The 17765-nt window shown below is 55.7% G+C and overlaps 1 protein-coding gene across 1 annotated transcript; it reads left to right on the top strand.

Annotated features, from left to right (window-relative positions):
* Window positions 1-178: 178 nt before the first annotated feature.
* On the top strand, window positions 179-16894 carry LOC142435529 (uncharacterized). The gene is made up of 5 exons (XM_075539753.1): window positions 179-247; window positions 2334-2556; window positions 5013-5139; window positions 8498-8624; window positions 11176-16894. Exons 2-5 carry the CDS (start codon window positions 2554-2556, stop codon window positions 12806-12808), a joined length of 1890 nt encoding a protein of 629 aa, XP_075395868.1. The 5' UTR covers window positions 179-247; window positions 2334-2553; the 3' UTR covers window positions 12809-16894.
* The last annotated feature ends 871 nt before the right edge of the window (window positions 16895-17765 follow it).

Below are 17765 nucleotides of genomic sequence, written 5' to 3'. Positions count from 1 at the left end.
CCTAGACTTATCTTCCCCCAAACCCAAATTAGCTGGGGAACCAAGAGCCGCGCGGCCCTCAGTTACACTCGCCGGTGTTTCCCGACGGACGCGATAACGCGAGGCACCCGAAGGCACAGAAACCGGAGGCGGATGTGGCTTTTCCCGACGGATGCGTTAACGTGACGCACCCGAAGCCCCAGAAACCGGAAGCGGATGTGTCTTCCGCCGTCGGCCGCGCCGCCGTGCGTGTCCGGCTCCCGCTCGGGTGAGTGCGGCTTCCGGGCGTCCGCCGTGGGCCGGGTGGCCTGTCCCGCGCCCGGGGGCCCCCGTCCCGGGATGGGACCCCCCGACTCGGCGCGCTCGTGGCGCCATCGCGCCCGGGCCCCCCGCGACCCGGTCCCGGCCTCACGGCCGCCGCGCCGCCCGGACGCCGAGGACCCGGACGGTCTCCGGTCAGCGTCCTCGCCGGGGGGCGGCCTCCCGTTTAGCGTCCTCGCCAGGCGTGTCCTGGGGGCGGCCTCCCGGTCAGCGTCCTCGTCAGACGGGTCCTGGGGGCGGCCTCCCGGTCAGCGTCCTCGCCGGGGGAGGGTGCCCTGGGGGCGGCCCCTCGGTTAGCGTCCTCGCCGGGGGTGGGGGGAGGGGGAGGCGTGCCCTGGGGACGGCTCCCGGTTAGCGTCCTCGCCAGACGGGTCCTGGGGGCGGCCTCCCGCTTAGCGTCCTCGCCGGGGGGGGGAGGGGGACCCTGGGGACCGCTCCGAGTCAGCGTCCTCACCGGGGGGCGGGGAACGTGGGACGGCCTCCCGCTTAGCGTCCTCGCCGGGGGAGGGTGCCCTGGGGACGGCTCCCGGTTAGCGTCCTCGCCAGGAGGGGCCTTAGGGGCGGCCCCTCGGTTAGCGTCCTCGCGGGGGGGGGGGTGGGAGGAGGCGTGCCCTGGGGACGGCCTCCCGGTTAGCGTCCTCGCCTGGGGAGGGTGCCCTGGGGACGGCTCCTGGTTAGCGTCCTCGCCAGGAGGGGCCTTGGGGGCGGCCCCTCGGTTAGCGTCCTCGCCGGGGGGCGGGGAACGTGGGACGGCCTCCCGGTTAGCGTCCTCGCCGGGGAAGCCGGGGGTGGGCAGCCCGCACGCGCAGAGTCGGGGCTCCGGGGCTGGGGGGGGGCAGGCGGGGCGCGTTGGTTTCCTCCGAGGCCTTTTGCAAAGGTCGGGGAGCTGCCGGGGGACCGGGCCTCGCGGGGTCGGTGGAGACAGACAGCTTGGAGGGGACATCGGGGTCGCGATGTTCAGAGCTTGCTTGGCTGGACGATGGGCCCGGTCACGTGGCGTGGACGCAGGTGGAGAAGATGCTTCAATTTGGGGGTGATGGGGGGCGAGTCTGCAGCCCGAGGCAGCGGGCGGGGGACGGGTGTGGACGAACCCGGCGTCTTGCGAAAAGTGGATTTAGATTCAGGAGGCCGAGAGGGAGGCTTCGGATGCCCCGCTGTCAACAAGCCCCTGGGGGGGGGGTCCTTTAAGAATCGGGCTGGGATTGGGGAGACACTCGTCCTCCAAGGAATGTGTGGGAACGGGGAGAGCAGGAAAGCGGGCCTGGCGAGTGGGCTTTAGTGGACGTTTAAAAAATAGATTAAATAGCAGCTTCGTTGTTTTTGTCGTGTATTATTTAATATTTTTCATTTGTGGGCGGGTTTTATGAGAGTGAACTGGGGGGGGGGCTGGGCTGGAAGGTGAGGAACCGCTGAGGGGAGGATGGAAGGCAGATGCGGAGAGAAAGGGCCAAGGTGGCAAAGGGAGAGGGACAGAGGGACGGACGTGCGTCCACGGGAGAAGGTGGAGAAAGAGGGAGCAAGGCCCCCGTGTTCATGTTCACGGACGGTGGGGACCGAGTAAAGGATCCTGTCGGAAAGGAGCCCGCACTTCCCTCTGATTGGCTGTGGCACCTGCAGAGAGAGACAGACAGACAGAGACAGAGAGATAGAGAACTCTGAGACCATGCGGGGAAGGCAGGTGTGGGCCGCATGGAAAGAAATGGGAATGTGCAGACGGACGGGCACTTAGAGAAGGTTCCCGGTTTGTGGAACGTGTTTATCCTGATTGCTTAGGGATTCCCACCCAGGTTAACTTAAACCGCTTTCCACACGGCGGGAGGAGCTCCTGGGACAAGCCTGGTGGCCGGGACGTTTCCGGGACAATCACGGTGATAAGGGACCGGAAGGCTCCTGAGGACACCAGGCAGAGGTTTCCTCCTCCAGGGACACGGAGTGAAGGGACGGTGTTCTGCCCGACGGACACGGACACCCTCGGGTGGCAGCTCTGAGCCCGAGACAGAAACCTCTCACACGGCTTTGTTCTCCCTCCTCAGTTTCTCTCCCCAAGTGCCGGGCAGGGACGACGGGTCCGGTTCTCTCCTCCGGAGACCCAGGGCCACCAGCTGCCGCAGGAAGGAGCCCCCCAGCTCTGAGCGGGGCGTGAACCTGGCACACCTGGTCTTGCTGCAACGTGCTCCCGTGCCCCGTGTCCACTCCCACCCCTCGGGCTGAGAGACGACCGTGCCCCCGACGCGCGGGATCTGCAGCGAGGAGATGGTGAGTTTGCAGCGAGCAGGGCTGTGCGCACCTGCATGTGAGTCAGACGGACCTGCTCTGTGTGGGAACAGCCGGGCACCTGGATGCTCCGTGAAGGGGGAGCCCAGCAGGGTGCCCAGTCCCGGGAGGGGCCCTGAGCTCCGTGTCACTGGACTGACCCCTCTGTGTACAGATGAGGCTTCGTGGTCTGGGCGCCTGGGTTCACCTGTCTTAGGTGAGGCCAGCCTGGCCCCGTGGGCCACGGTTCTCTGCCCGCTGCTGCTCTCTGGTGAGACACAGCCTCCAGAGACCCCCTGTCCTGTCTCCGCGGTTTCCCGTGTGCCTCCAGGCACCGGAACAGTTGCTGTGAAATTGGAAAGTTGCACTTCCTGCTGTCCTGCTATCCTGGGTCCCCCTGGCCGATGATGGCCCTTGGAGGGGTGTCCCCTGGTGTCAGCAAGGGCAGGAACTAGGGACACTCGGTGCAGCTGGGATTGTGTGTGAGACTCCAGGCCAGTGTGATTTTTCCTGCTGTGACTGCTTTCCCTGAAGGCTTCCGGGCGTTTGGAAACCGTGCATCTCAGGGAGGCCCCTTGTCCTGCGACTTACGCCGCGGGCTTGTGTGTCCATGCGCCCTTGTACAATTCACGCACACTTCCGAATGTCTCTTTTTGGTAGAAAAGTTCAATATGAGGTGTGTGTGCGTGTTTAAATTCTTGGGTTTACACTTGCTTTGGGAAGAAAATTGGTAAATCATTGAGAAGTTTACTCCCGAGGATTTTAACGTGACGGAAATGCATTTCTCAAACGCAGAGGGTGCCTGTGTTTCTTACCCCTCAGGGTTTTGAGAAGATTCTTAAAGGTTCCTGTTACTCTGCCCACGTCGCGGCAGGACCCCTATGCCTGATTCCGCAGCGGTTTTGAAATGTTGTCTGGCTGTCCTGGAGCCAGTGTCCGTCGGTGTTTGGCTTCAGAAACGTCGTTAAAATCTGTACTTTTGCGCTTTGTGCGAGTGGACTGTTCAATAACAGTCGTCGGTGACGGTGCTTCATGGTTTTATCGTTAAAGTGAGTTTTAGCAGGTACATTTACTCCTGAATATCAGACGTTTACATCCCGATAGAATGACAGTGCGGTTTTACGACAACTGCTTTCTCGGAAGACATGTTTTCACTTTTCCTGAACATGTCACGGGGGCTCGCACAGCTCTTACCACAAGCCCTCCGTCCACCGTCATCCTTCTCAGAACACGTTCTCCTTGAGCCCCTGGCGTCAGCTCGTTTCCCGCCCTCCCGCACCCTTGCAATTCTCACGCAGCTGAAGAAGTTGTGAACATGCGCAATGTCTGCGTGTTTGTAAAACCATCCGTCCGCTTGCAGATCTGGAGCTGAGAGCTCCGTGCTTTCCTGCGCCGTCTAAACCTCACGGGGTAATGATCCTCAAATCGACTGTTTTACTTCCTCTGCGAGCTCGGGAAGCGTCCGTCCTCCGCGTCCCCTGCTGCTTATTTCCTCCGCACGTGGAGCGAATGGGCCCTTGGCCCCATGAAGGGTCATCAGAAAACACGCGTGGGCGAATTCCCCTTTCACTGCCGCCCTCGCTCAAAACACGGTGGGGTTCCTGGGCGGGAGATGCTTGTTTCCCGTCGCTGGATCTGCACAGACCCGAGACGTGTCCTCTCGTGTGTCCGTGACCCAGAACCACGTCAACTCAGCCTGTGACGCCGCAGTTAGGAGTCTGAGGGGTTGTGTCTTCGAAGCGGAGAAGCGGTTCTGTTCCGGATTCCTTGCCTGGGGCCCTTGCTTCGTCTCCAGTTCCCAGCTGAGCTGTAGGACCGGCCCTGTAACCGGAGAATTACACAGACCTGGGCGCCCAGGAAAAGAAAGGGTGGAAGGAAGTCGAGCTTCCATCCCGTCGCCCCTCCTTCCGCCTCGGGCTCAGCAGCAAAGAGCAGTTGGCTGGTTTATTTACAGAAATCTGCTTGATGAAGCCGCCTCCTTTACCGGAGGAGCTGCCTGGGATTTCTCCTGGTTTCCGAGAACGTGGTGTTGAACTGATGTGCTCCTCAGAAAGGGATGCTCCTCCCGGGGAGCCTTTCCCTCGTCCTCTCTCAGACGGGAATGCGGGGAGAGAGGCCAGGCCACCATCGCGTGATCACTTGACCTCGGACGGTTGAGGGCTCATTTCACCATGTTGCTTTTTTTTAAGTTAATTTCTGTGTGTGTGTGTGTGTGTGTGTGTGTGTGTTCATTCCAGTGTGTGTGTAAGGCTTCCGGGGAACTGCAGTCTGTGAGTCTGTTAAGAACGGGGGCTTGTTTTGTAAGACGAAGAGGCTGAGTCACTCCCTGGGGCAGAACATGAAACCCTGTCACGTCCCTGTCACGTCGCAGTCCTGTGGGTGCCCGCTTCACCCCCAGCCCTGGGCACACGGGGGACGTGCGTGGGGCCTTCCTGAATCCGCACGTGGGGCTGTTTCAGGGCTCCGTGGTCATTGAGGACGTGGCCATCACCTTCACCCAGGAGGAGTGGGCTCTGCTGGACGTTGCTCAGAGGAGGCTCTACAGGGACGTGATGATGGAGACGCTGAAAAACCTGGTCTCAATAGGTACGAACAGCGTTGACATTGATGCATATCTGTGTGGGCGCGCGGCTGGATTCCTTTGCTGAATAAAGGCATTTTTGTCGCCTGTTCGTGGGTGTGTGCTGTGCCTTGTGTAGGAAAGCAGGCCTGGCCCCTCCGCTTGAGGCGCCCCAAAGTCCCCGGTGTCCCCATGAGCCTGAAACTGAACTGTGGGTCACGGGAGCAGGGAGAGGTGGCAGGAAACAGACAGACAGACATGTGTGGAGGGCTGACTAGGATGTTGTGGATCTCATTTCTCAAAATGGGCCGTTTAAATACACACAGTAGGTTTCTTCAAACGAACACACACCGAAAAATTTCCCTTCAGGATTTTTTTTTTCCCTCCTTCAAACCTAAAAAGGGTTTGATTGGCTTTTAGAAAGAGCTGAGGAGGTGAGATGGACTTGCAGTTTTCAGTTCATCTCAAGAAACGTAAAAGCCGTCAGTGACAGGGAGCTCTCCGACGCCTTGTCTGTGTACCTGAGGCTCTGTCGCTGCTTGACGGGCAAGCAGGGCTCAGGGTGCCGAGGCTCCGTGCTTTCTGCACCTGTGTAGGTTGTTGCTGCTGACAGTTTCATTGTGCTGCAAGCAAGTGTACCCCCCAGCACGGTCAGAGGCCCTGAAGGCCATCCATCCTTCCCTCCCCGCTGTCCCCCCTCCATGAGCACCCACCTGCCCTTTTTCCTTTCCCCCCAATCACATTTCATGTTTTCAAGGACCGGGAGCAACTATCTTCCCGGGACAACATCGTTTTGTTTGTTTGTCTGGAGCAGACACTGTGACCGGGCACAAACAGCCCCTGATGAAAACATGTGGTCCCAAGACCTCCATTTGGAACACGGAGTTTAAACAGGACACGGCACTGGCTCTCAGCACAGAAACAATCACAGCTCCTACTTGTCAATTCCGCTTCAGGCGCATGCGCTGTGCGGCGTGTTCCTGCCCCCAGCAAGCGAGCAGGGACCTTTGGAGGGTGACCATGGATGCACTTGGCCCCTGTACTGGGAAACACCTTCTTTTTACATTTTATTAGGGACTCAAACAACTCTTACCACAATCCATACATATACATACATCAATTGTATAAAGCACATCCGCACATTTCCTGCCCCAATCATTCTCAAGGCATTTGCTCTCCACCTAAGCCCCTTGCATCAGGTCCTCTTTTTTTTCCCCCTCCTCCCTCCCCCTTCCCCCCTCCCTCATGTGCCCTTGGTAATTTATACATCGTTATTTTGTCAAATCTTGCCCTATCCGGAGTCTCCCTTCCCCCCTTCTCTGCCGTCCGTCTCCCAGGGAAGAGGTCACATGTGGATCCTTGTAATCAGTTCCCCTTTCCAACCCACTCACCCTCCACTCTCCCAGCATTGCCCCTCACACCCTTGGTCCTGAAGGTATTATCCACCCTGGATTCCCTGTGCCTCCAACCCTCATATGTAGCAGTGTACAGCCTCTGCCCTATCCAGCCCTGCAAGGTAGAATTCGGATCATGGTAGTTGGGGGGAGGAAGCACCCAGGATCTGGGGGAAAGCTGTGTTCTTCATCGATACTACCTCACACCCTAATTAACCCATCTCCTCTCCTAAGCCCCTCTATGAGGGGATCTCCATTGGCCGACACTTGGGCCTTGGGTCTCCACTCTGCACTTCCCCCTTCATTTAATATGGTATATATATACACATACATATACACACACACATATATACATATATCTATTTTATTGTGTTTTTGTTGTTGCTTGATGCCTGATACCTGGTCCCTTTGGGACCACTCGCTCACTCAGGCTGGTGTGTTCTTCCATGTGGACTTTGTTGCTTCTGAGCTAGATGGCCGCTTGTTTATCTTCAAGCCTTTAAGACCCCAGTCACTATCTCTTTTGATAGCCGGGCACCATCAGCTTTCTTCACCACATTTACTTGTTCACACACTTTGGCTCCAGCCGTTGTGTCGGGAGAGTGAGCATCATAGAGTTCCAATTTAATAAAAGAAGGTATTCATGCATTGAGGGAGTGTTTGAGTAGAGGCCCAAGGTCCTTCCGCCACCTTAATACTTGACCTATAAATATAGACACATAGATCTTTTTCCCCATCCTCATATGTATATTTGCATGTACATGTCTTTGTCTAGACCTCCATGAATGCCCTTTGACTCCTAGCTCTTTCCTCCATCTCCCTTGACTTTCCTCCTGCCCTACTACCATGCTTCATCGCCACCTGGGCTAGAGTATACCTCTTCTCTAAGCAACCTTACCCTTGATCCTTCCCCACCAGGCCTGCCACTCCCCCTTCTCTACCATTTTGGGTCCCATGTTGTTCCCTTGTCCCTGGGTTTGTTAACACCACTTCCTTACCCCCCCTACCCCCCCACCCCAAGTCCCCCCGGAACTGTCGGTCCCGTTGTTTTTCCTCCAGATAGTTCATCCAGCCTGTCCTATTCAGACAGACCTGTGGAGTCACTAACATGCACGAAAACAAGACAGAGGAAAACAAAGCAACAGTATACAACCAGACAACAAAACAACAAAAACAAACCACTGACAAAGAACAGAACAAAACAGTTCACAAGAGAAAAGCTTGTAGTTAGTTCAGGGATCGTTTGCTGGCCCTTAGGAGCGTTTTCCAGTCCAGTCTGTTGGGGCACCACGCCCTGGCCCCAAAGTCCACTTTCAGCATTCCCTGGGGACCTTGCCACTCCATTCCCTTGCTGTTCCGCTGCACTCCCCCAGTGCATTGCCTTGGTGTGGTGGGATCAGGTCAGGTGCAAGGAAACACCTTCTTTAAGAAACAAAACAAAACTTGCCTTATTTTTTAAAATTCATTTTATTGGGGGGCTCATACAACTCTTATCACCATCCATCCATCCACTGTGTCAAGCACATTTGCACATTTGTTGCCATCATCATTCTCAAACATTTGCTCTCCACTTGAGCCCTTGGTATCAGCTCCTCATTTCCCCTCCCTCTCTGCTCCCTCCACCCTCATGAGCCCTTGATAATTTATAAACTATTATTATTTTGTCACAAACGTGCCTTCTATGGACGGGATTGCATTTAAATCAGGCCGCTGGAAAGTGACTGGCCTGAGGGCACAGCTTCAGACACCTGAGTGCTGGGTGACGTCCCTTTTCCTCCTCGAAAGAGACCTGTCTCTGGTCCTGGGGTCTGATTTGACCTCTCCTGGGGCTCCGTGGCTAAAACCCTGGGGCAGGGACGTGTGGCCAGGTCTCTTTGTTCCAGCCTGTACCCCCCGCTCCCCCCCCCCACCTCATGTCATTCTTGCCTTTTGCTTCCCATCATGAACGGACGTCAACTTGCGTCCCTGTCTCCAAACTCGGACCGTGAAGAAGAGACGTGCGACGAGCCGGTAGGGCTGCTGCTCACGAAGAAGGGCCCCCGCGCCCCCGTGCCAGCACAAGCCTCGGAGTGGCGCGCCCGGGAGGAGCAGCACTGGCGCCAGAAGAGGCTCCTCAGGTGAGTGTTCTTGAGGGAGGCACCCGGGCGCCTCACGGCATCAGAACACCGGGCAGGTCCACGAACGGGTTCCCTGACCTTTGTGAGCCTCCTGGAAACCGCACGGGGGCTCTTGGTCTGAAAGAAGGGCTGCCCTCACACGACAGGCAAACCGAGTCTTTAACCACCAGATTCTGAGCCCAGCACACACGGCCCCCTCCTCAAGATTGTGCGATGCCCAGACCGCTTTTGTAACTGGTGGTTGCGACCTAAACACCAAGCCCCCAGACAGACAAAGACGACGCCGTGTGCACACAGACAGACGCGTGTGTGTCTAGAACATCGACACGCGTGCATAACTGTCTTTAGTTCTCATCTACCTGATAAGACGGGTCGAATTTCCCCCAGGGCTCCCCAGACTTTGGATCTTGGTGCGAGGAAGCAAGCGGATCGTTCTCCCGCGGAGCTGCCATGGGTGCAGACTGTCTTCTCGTGGAGAGCTGGGTCACGACCAGAATCCTGCGTGTGTTTGTTTTTTCTTTAAATCATTTTATTAGGGCCTAATGCAACTCTTACCACAATCTATACATATACATACATCAATTGGGTAAAGCACGTCTGTACATTCATTGCCCTCATCATTCTCAAAACATTTGCTCTCCACCTAAGGCCCTGGTATCAGCTCCTCATTTTCCCCCTCCCTCCCTGTTCCCCCCTCCCTCGTGAACCCTTGATAATTTATAAATTATTATTTTGTCCTATCTTGTTCTGATGTCTCCCTTCACCCACTTCTCTGTTGTCCGTCCCCCAGGGAGGAGGTCACATGCAGATCCTTGTAATCAGTTCCCCTTTCTACCCACTCTCCCTATGTCCTCCGAGTCTCACAACTCTCACCACTGGTCCTGGAGGGATCATCCACCCTGGCTTCCCTGTGTTTCCAGTTCCTGTCTGTACCAGTGCGCATCCTCTGGTCTGACCGGATTTATAAGGAAGAATTGGGATCATGATAGTGGGGGAGGAAGCATTTAAGAACTAGAGGAAAGTTGTACGTTTTTTTCATTGCTACACTGCACCCTGACTGGATCGTCTCCCTGTGACCCTTCTGTTAAGGGGATGTCCAGTTGCCTACAGATGGCCTCTGGGTCTCCACTCCACACCCTCCTCATTCACACTAATGTGAGTTTTTGTTCTGATGATGCCTGATCCCTTTGACACCTCGAGGTCACACAGGCTGGTGTGCTTCTTCCATGTGGGCTTTGTTGCTTCTGAGCTAGATGGCCACTTGTTCACCTTCAAGCCTTTAAGACCCCAGACGAGACATCTTTTTGATAGCCGGGCATCATCAGCTTTCTTCACCACATTTGCTTATGCACCTGCTTTGTCCTCAGCAGTGGTGTCGGGAAGGTGAGCATCATGGAATGCCAGTTTAATAGAAGAAAATATTCTTGCTTTGAGGGAGTGCTTGAGTAGAGACCCAATGCCCTTCTGCTACCTTCATACTAAACCTATAAATAAATGCACATAGATCTATTTCCACATCCTCAAATATAAATATATTTGCATATGCACATGCCTTTATTTAGACCTCTGTAAATGCCCTTTGCCTCCCAGCTCTTTCCTCTATTTCCTTTGACTTTCCTCCTGTCCCACGATCATGCTCAGCCTTCATTTGGGTTTCAGTAATTCCTCTTGTTAACCTTGCCCTTGATCACAACCTGCCAGGGCTCACACCCTCTTCACGATTTGGATCACCTGTTGCTCCCTTGTCCCTGGGTTTGTTAACACCACTCCCTTTCCCCCTAACTGTCCCTCTTCCATGTCCCCCTGGAACTGTCTGTCCTGTTTTCTCCTCCAGATGGTTCATCCAGCCGGTCTTATTTAGACAGAGCTGCGGAGATAATAACATGCACAAAATCAAGACAGAACAAAACCAAGCCACAAAAGGAAACAAAACAACAGCAACAAACCAATGACAAAAAAACAAAACACAAGAAGAGAGAAAAGCCTGTAGTTAGTTCAAGGGCTGTTTGTTGGCCTTTAGGAGTGTTTTCCGGTTGAGTGTGACGGGGCGCCACGCCCTGGCCCCAGAGCCCATTTTTGCCGCTTGCTGTTCTGTTTCTGCCTCCATGAGGTGGGATCAGATGGGGCGCAATTCCCACGCTGTGTGTCCAGTGTTGTCCCCTGTGGGCTGTGGGTCAGTGAGGGACGTTGTGTCTCTTAGTGGGACGGCCATGTGGTCCTGTTTGTGCATTGACTGCTCTGAGCAGGAACATCATCCTCAGGGCCTGGTGGGGCCAGGACGTGCTCCACTCTCTCTCCCTCCCCGTTCACCTGCTCCCGTGTGCTCTGATCAGACGCGTCCCCTCCCTGAGCTGCAGCCTCAGTGCCGTCTCTGAAGGGAATTCTTCTGGGGGGAGGGGCAGGTGTCCACGTAGCGGGGCTTGGGGCGCCCCTCGGTCGTGCGTGTTCCTCGGTGCTCACAGGACCTGGGCAGGACGGCACCTGGGGAACGCGTGCGCAGTCGAAGTAGGGACAAACTGACAGGCGGTTGTTTGTTTCTAACCCGTCTCAGGGGCAGTTCGTGTCCAGGAATCTTCAACCAGGTTTTCAGCCTGACGCTGGCGCAGAGCCGGCCTCCGCAAGGACAGCTTCCCTGGCAGTGCTGCGAACGTGGACAGGCCTCTGCGGATCACGGCTCCCTCTCTGGACACAGCACCAGCGAGGGGGAGACGCGGGGAGACGCCGCTCCTCGCGCGGGTCTTACCGGGAAGAGAGCTCGTGCAGACGCAGCCCGGGCTCTGCCCACCAGGACCGGCGCGGGAGCCTCTGCTCCGGCGGCCGTCGCCCGTCCCGCAGAGAAGGCGCACGCGAGTCCCAAGTGCGGGGCGGCGTCCCCTTCCCCCGCGCGGCTGGCGCGGCACCGGCGGACGCACCCGAGGCAGAGGCCGCACCAGTGTGCGGACTGCGGCCGAGCCTTCACGCGGCCCTCCAGCCTGGCCGCGCACAGCAGAGTCCACCGTGGGGAGAGGCCCTTCCAGTGTGCCGACTGCCTGGGCGCCTTCCGGTGCCCGTCCCACCTGCGGAGTCACCGGGCGGGCAGGCCGCACGCGTGCGCCGCTTGCGGCAAAGCCTTCGTGTCCCGCTCCTCCCTCGCGCTGCACAGCGCCACGCACACGGGCGAGCGGCCCTACGCGTGCGAGACGTGCGGGAAGGCCTTCACGCAGGCCACCAACCTGGCCATCCACCGGCGCATCCACACCGGGGAGAAGCCCTTCGCGTGCGCCGTGTGCGCGCGGTCCTTCCGCTGCTCCGCGCACCTGGCCGCGCACGCGCCGACGCACAGCGCGCAGAAGCCCTTCGCGTGCGGGGAGTGTGGGAAAGCCTTCAGCCGGGAGGCCTACCTGGCGCTGCACGGGAGGCTGCACAGCGGCGTGCGGCCCTACGCCTGCCTCGAGTGCGGCAAGGCCTTCCCGCGCATGTCGTCCCTGGCGCTGCACAGGAGCGTGCACAGCGCGGCGAAGCCCTACGCCTGCCAGGAGTGCGGCAAGAGCTTCAGCCGCGCGGCCGCGCTCAGCGTCCACAGCAACACGCACCGCCAGGACCGGCCGTTCCAGTGCGGGCAGTGCGGGAAGACCTTCGGCTACTCCTCGTCGCTCGCCACGCACCTGCGCATCCACACCGGGGAGAAGCGCTACGCGTGCGAGCACTGCGGCAAGGCGTTCGCGCAGTCCTCCACCAGGAACAGGCACCGGCGAACGCACACCGGGGAGCGGCCCTACACCTGCAGGGAGTGCGGCAGGGCCTTCCCCTGCTCCTCCTACCTGTCGCGGCACCGCAAGGTGCACAGTGGGCGGAAGCCGTACAGCTGCGAGGAGTGCGGCAAGGCGTTCGGCCAGGTGGGCTCCCTGCAGGAGCACCGCCGCATCCACAGCGGGCTGAGGCCCTGTGTGTGCACGGAGTGTGGGAAAGCCTTCCGGCAGCGCCAGGCCCTCAGGAGGCACAGGAAGATCCACACCGGAGAGAAGCCTTACGCGTGTCCGGAGTGCGGGAAGGCCTTTTACGACTCCACGGCCCTCGGCTTACACAGCACGACGCACAGCGGAGACCGGCCTCACGAGTGTCGGAAATGTGGGAAAGCCTTCAGCCGCTCCGCCAACCTCAGCAGACACTTCAAAACGCACCACGCCGCCTGGGAGCGGCTTTAGACCTCCGTCCCTACTCGGCTCCTTACACCTGTGCGGACGCTGAGCTCCCGTAAAGCCTTCGGGAAGTGTGCAGACTTCCACCATCTGCCGGAGCGCATCGAAATCCACACCGGAGAACAGGGGCGCGTCTGAAGAATGTAAGGGATGTGGGAGGCTCGTTGTCCTGAGACGGACGTCGCTGGACATTCAGAGACCTCGGACAGAGCCTTTCTGCGCGGCGCCAGGTGGGGAACCCGCCGAGCAGGGCTGGGTTTGATACCGTGTGATGGAGAATGTGGAAACGCCTTTGGTTTTATTCCTCGGCCTCCTGACAATGGACGCAGCCACAGCGGGGATGAGCCACCTGAACAAACACGGGACGGTCTCAGTCTCCAGAGAACCTTGCTACCTACTCAGAGCCTCACTTCAGAGTCGGGCCCTCTGTCATGTAACGAATGTGGCAAGTCCTTCCCTCGTTTATCACTTTCCCATTAATCTGTAGCAGAAGGTAAACCCCACGAAGTGAGTGATGTGGGGAAACTCCAAAGATTCCGCTTACTTGACTGCATGGATGAGGGTTCAGCGTGGAAGGGAGATTTATGAACATAAACGCTGGGGGGAAACCGGTAAGGCTCCGTCCGATACAGCTGGACATGCCTGGGAGAGAATCGGGATGGACAGGACTTGGCGAATTCCAACAAGTCAGGGACTCCTCTAGGCAGCTGGGAATCTGTCACGAAGCACCTGGGAGTCACAGCGTGTAGGGCTCGGAATGTCCCCAGGACTGGAATGCCCCACACGGTTGTTCCATTCCACACGTCTGGTTTCACGGCATGTCGGCTGAGAGTGGCGTGTGTTTTGTTCAAGGCCGCTGCCCTCGCTTCTCCATCCGTGTAAATAAAGAAGATTCGAAGCGTAGGAAGGACCGCTTGTTCACAGGAGCGGCTACAGCTGCTTTGGGTCTTTGGGGAGAACCACTTACTCTCAGGAAGGTGCTGTGTTGCTCAGTGTTTGCTGCTTTCTCGTTCCGAGACGGATCTCACCTTCCTCTGAATCTGTGGCAATTCTAGACGCGGATGCACAACGTAGACTCCCAAATACCCACGTTTCTTAAATGTCTCCAGTGATGGTACTTTTTAGAAATTATATTGATTCCATTTTGGGGTTCTTAATTAAAATATTTAATGACTTAAAAGAGGAATTTAATGTTTATTGAAACAAATTAACGAGTTTTTTAAACTCGGGCCTTGTTAATCGCTCCGGGAAGGTTCAGGTAGGTTCCCAGTGGGCCATCCTGTGCAGTCTCGCAGTGGCTGTGATGAGTCTTCCCAGCACGTGTCTGTCCCTATTTCCATTCTGTCTCCTTCCTTTTCATGCATCTAGTTTCCCTGCCCCCTTACCTTCTCTTTGTTTTCAGCGAATGGATCACCCGTTGATTTCATAGGAAAAAAACAAACAGTGAGAACCGTGAGTCAATTCGTTACTCGGTGAGCAGTTTGCTACTTAGCAATACAGTGCCTTGAGGGCTTCCTTTCAGTGCAAGGGTTTTGTTCTTTGGAGCCGTTTTATCAGGACCCAATGCAGACCTCGTACCCCACACAGTTCCACGGTTCACTCGTATCCAACAGCGCTACACAGCCACTCCCACAACCAGATTCAAAACATGTTCTTCCTCTTGGAAGCTCCTGACCCGCTGCGGCTCCCCCACCCGGAACCCTTGCTCCGTTTGCTGTCGCCAGACTCCTCCACGCCGGACTTCACACACCGAGACACAGAAAAATGCGAAACGGTTGAAAAGACCAGCGGTGAGCAAGCACCACAGAGGTGGTAAATGGTAACCCCGATGTGGAAGCAGAGACAAGTCACAGCAACTGTGAGGAACAGGTTGATGGTTTTGCCCCATGAAACACTGAGCTTTCCTTGTTTATTTTCACATGCATTTCCCCCCATCCTTTCTTGCATTCTTAGTAATTCCTCAGGGCAGTGCCTTTTTAAAAAAAGGTATTGGGGACTCATCCATCTCTTATCACCACCTATCCATCCATTAACCCATCCATCCATCCACTCATCTGTCCATCCATCCACCCATCCATCCATCATCCACCCATCCATCCATCATCCATCCATCATCCATCCATCATCCATCCATCATCCATCCATCCATCAAGTCGAGCACATTTGTACATCGGTTGCCGTCATTCTCAAAACATTTTCTTTCTCCTTGAGCCCTGGGTATCAGCTCCTCATTTTCGACCCTCTCACGAGCCCTTGATAATCTATAAATTGTTGGTATTTTTTCATGTCTTACACTGACCCAGTGTCTCCCTTCACCCACTTTGGTTTGTCCCCCAGGGAGGGGGTGTTATGCAGATCATTGTGATCGGTTCCCGCTGCCCTTCCTGGTATTTTCACTCTCCCCCCGTTTCCTGCTCTTCCCTGTACCCAGTCACATGCTCTGGTCTAGCTGGATTTGTAAGGTAGAATTGGGGTCATGATAGTGCGCGGTGGAGGGGGGGGGGCATTAACCAGAGGATGGGCTTTGGGTCTCCACTCCGCATGCCCTGTCATTCACATGGGTATGATTGTTCTGGGTATGGGTTGTTGATACCATATGTTTATTTTTATTATTTAAGCTTTATGATTGATCTGTTTATCATCTTTCTTTGCCCTGCTTATGTCTCGATCAATACATAATACCTGTCAATACTGTTACTGCAAGGTCTTCCTTTACAGAACAGCGACCGATTGCACCGGCGTCTTCCTGAGCTCTTTGGGGAACATCCTCATGTTTTATTTCACTTGATTGTGGACTCCAGAGGCCCATGTTTGCCCCCCTCCCCCAACATTTTTCATTTAGGAGGCTTTACATGGGTGGGTTTAAAATGCTGGACTGTACGCAGGTCCAACGTTTGCAACACAGGTGCTGCTTTTGAGCTATAAGCAGAATTTTCCAGCACGCTTTATGCCGTTTTTTGTGTGGTAAAATTTGGTGCCTCCGCTGAGGGTTGGCTTATATTCGAGTGTGTATACGGTATATATTCCTTTTGAACAGATGTACTGAGTGAGCTTCTACACTATAATGATACAGAGAATATTTAACAGGTCTTGCTGAACTTAGAACATGATGCTGTGTACTATTTGAACAACCTTAGACACCGCATGGCAGTTTAAAGCACTGCTACACAAAGGTGCTGAATTCGTCATAATTCACACGACTGGGTCATCTTATAGCTGCTACTTGGAATGTTTAATACCGTGTGATGGAGCTTCTGGCCTAAGTAATGAATTTAATTGAGGCATAAACTATTACGGTGGGGGGGGGGGCTTTTTAAGATAAAACGCTCAACATGCTCAATTTCGTCTACTAAAATTTTTCATGTTGCTGCTTATTGATCATGCACCCCCCACCCCTGTGCCGCTTCATATTTAAATTACTCTGAATTTTCCTGTTCTGTACACGGACGTCTTCAGAGATGATAGGGGATCGGGGATCGATGAAAACTGTCACCGTAAAGCCGATGTCGGAAACAGGGATCTCACCTCGCAGCCGTGACCCTTTCCACCATGTCCCCCCAAATAACTGACCACTGCCAAGTGGAGGCCGATTACAGCGACCCTGCACTTATTTCGTGCACCTACCAGATCACTTCTTCCAGGGCCTCGGTCCCCCGTCCCTCCCCTCCACCCCGCTTGCCTCGTGAAACCAAGCCAGTCTCACTGTCATTAAATGGATCTGGACTCAGAAACCCCACTGGACAGTAGACCTGCTGGTTTCTGAGACTGGGGAGTAGATAACCTCATTTTCCTCCCCTGGAACAGAGGTTCTCAACCTTCCTGACCCTGCGACCCTTTCATACCGTTCCTCCTGTGCGGGTGACCCCCCAACCATAAAGTTATTTCCTTGTCGCTTCCTGTCATTGCGCTACTGTTATGAATCGGTCAATCCCTGTGAAAGGGGCATTCGACCCCCACAACCCCCCCAAGGGGCCGCCACCCCCAGGTTGAGAACGGCTGCTTTACACATTCCTGTCGGATCCTCGGTTAAACTTACCGCAGAGTTTATCTTCGGGAGTACATTTTCTGCAACAATAAATGAGATTCCAGAAATGTCCTGGGAGATTTTTCTTTCCCTTATTGCCTCGGCCCATTGGGGCACAGCCTGCTTCCTATATTTCAGAGTATCCCCTCGGTCTGTGGTCCTTACATCATTCGTTAACTGTAGACTTGAGTGAAGGGTGGAATTCAGCCCGTCCATCAGGTCACAGCTTGATGGCCTCATTGGGAGGCACCAAGTTTATAAATAGCTCACTGGAGGCGGGACACACTCACTCCCCGCAACACATTCCTGTTGATGAGACACATGGAGCCACGCTAGAGCCCTGGAGCTGGAGGAGCCACGTGGAGGCCACGCCGGCGCTGAGCTGCTTCCATGGCCACTGGATCCACAAGACTCTACACCCACCGGCCTGTGATCCTCCTGCATCCGGCATCATTGCATGAGCTGCATGAGTCTGAAGAGGAATTTATAGAATAGTATCAGACAGATGGGTTAATATCGGAATTATGGGCTTGATCTGGACTGGGCTGTGCTCTCAAGATTCAATTGCTCTTGTTTACAAAGCTCCTTCGTACACGTGAGCGTCTCCCTGGAGCCCTTTCTCTAACGACTCCCACAGGGTCTTCCATGGCTGTTTTCGGAGGCGCATCACCAGGCCTTAACTTCCACACCACCTCTGTGTGGCCTTGACCTTTTAGACCATTTGATTGCTGCCCATTTCAGGTTTTATCGTTTGCACCTCCAGCTGAATGCAGATGGCAGGTTCCTGTGCTCAGGAGCTGTGGTCGACATTTCCGCCACCTGTCTGTCTGTGGTGGCCTCTCTTGCTGTGTTGCTAGAAGCTGTGGATACCTGCGGGGTTGCCCAAGGCCAGCAGCTCCCAGCAGAGCATCCAGACCGGAAGAGCCGGATCAGAAAGGG

This window comes from Tenrec ecaudatus, chromosome Y (genome assembly GCF_050624435.1).
Source record: "Tenrec ecaudatus isolate mTenEca1 chromosome Y, mTenEca1.hap1, whole genome shotgun sequence".
NCBI lineage: Eukaryota > Metazoa > Chordata > Mammalia > Afrosoricida > Tenrecidae > Tenrec > Tenrec ecaudatus.
Note: the sequence above shows the minus strand (reverse complement) of the source record. Positions and strands in the feature narration are given on the sequence as shown.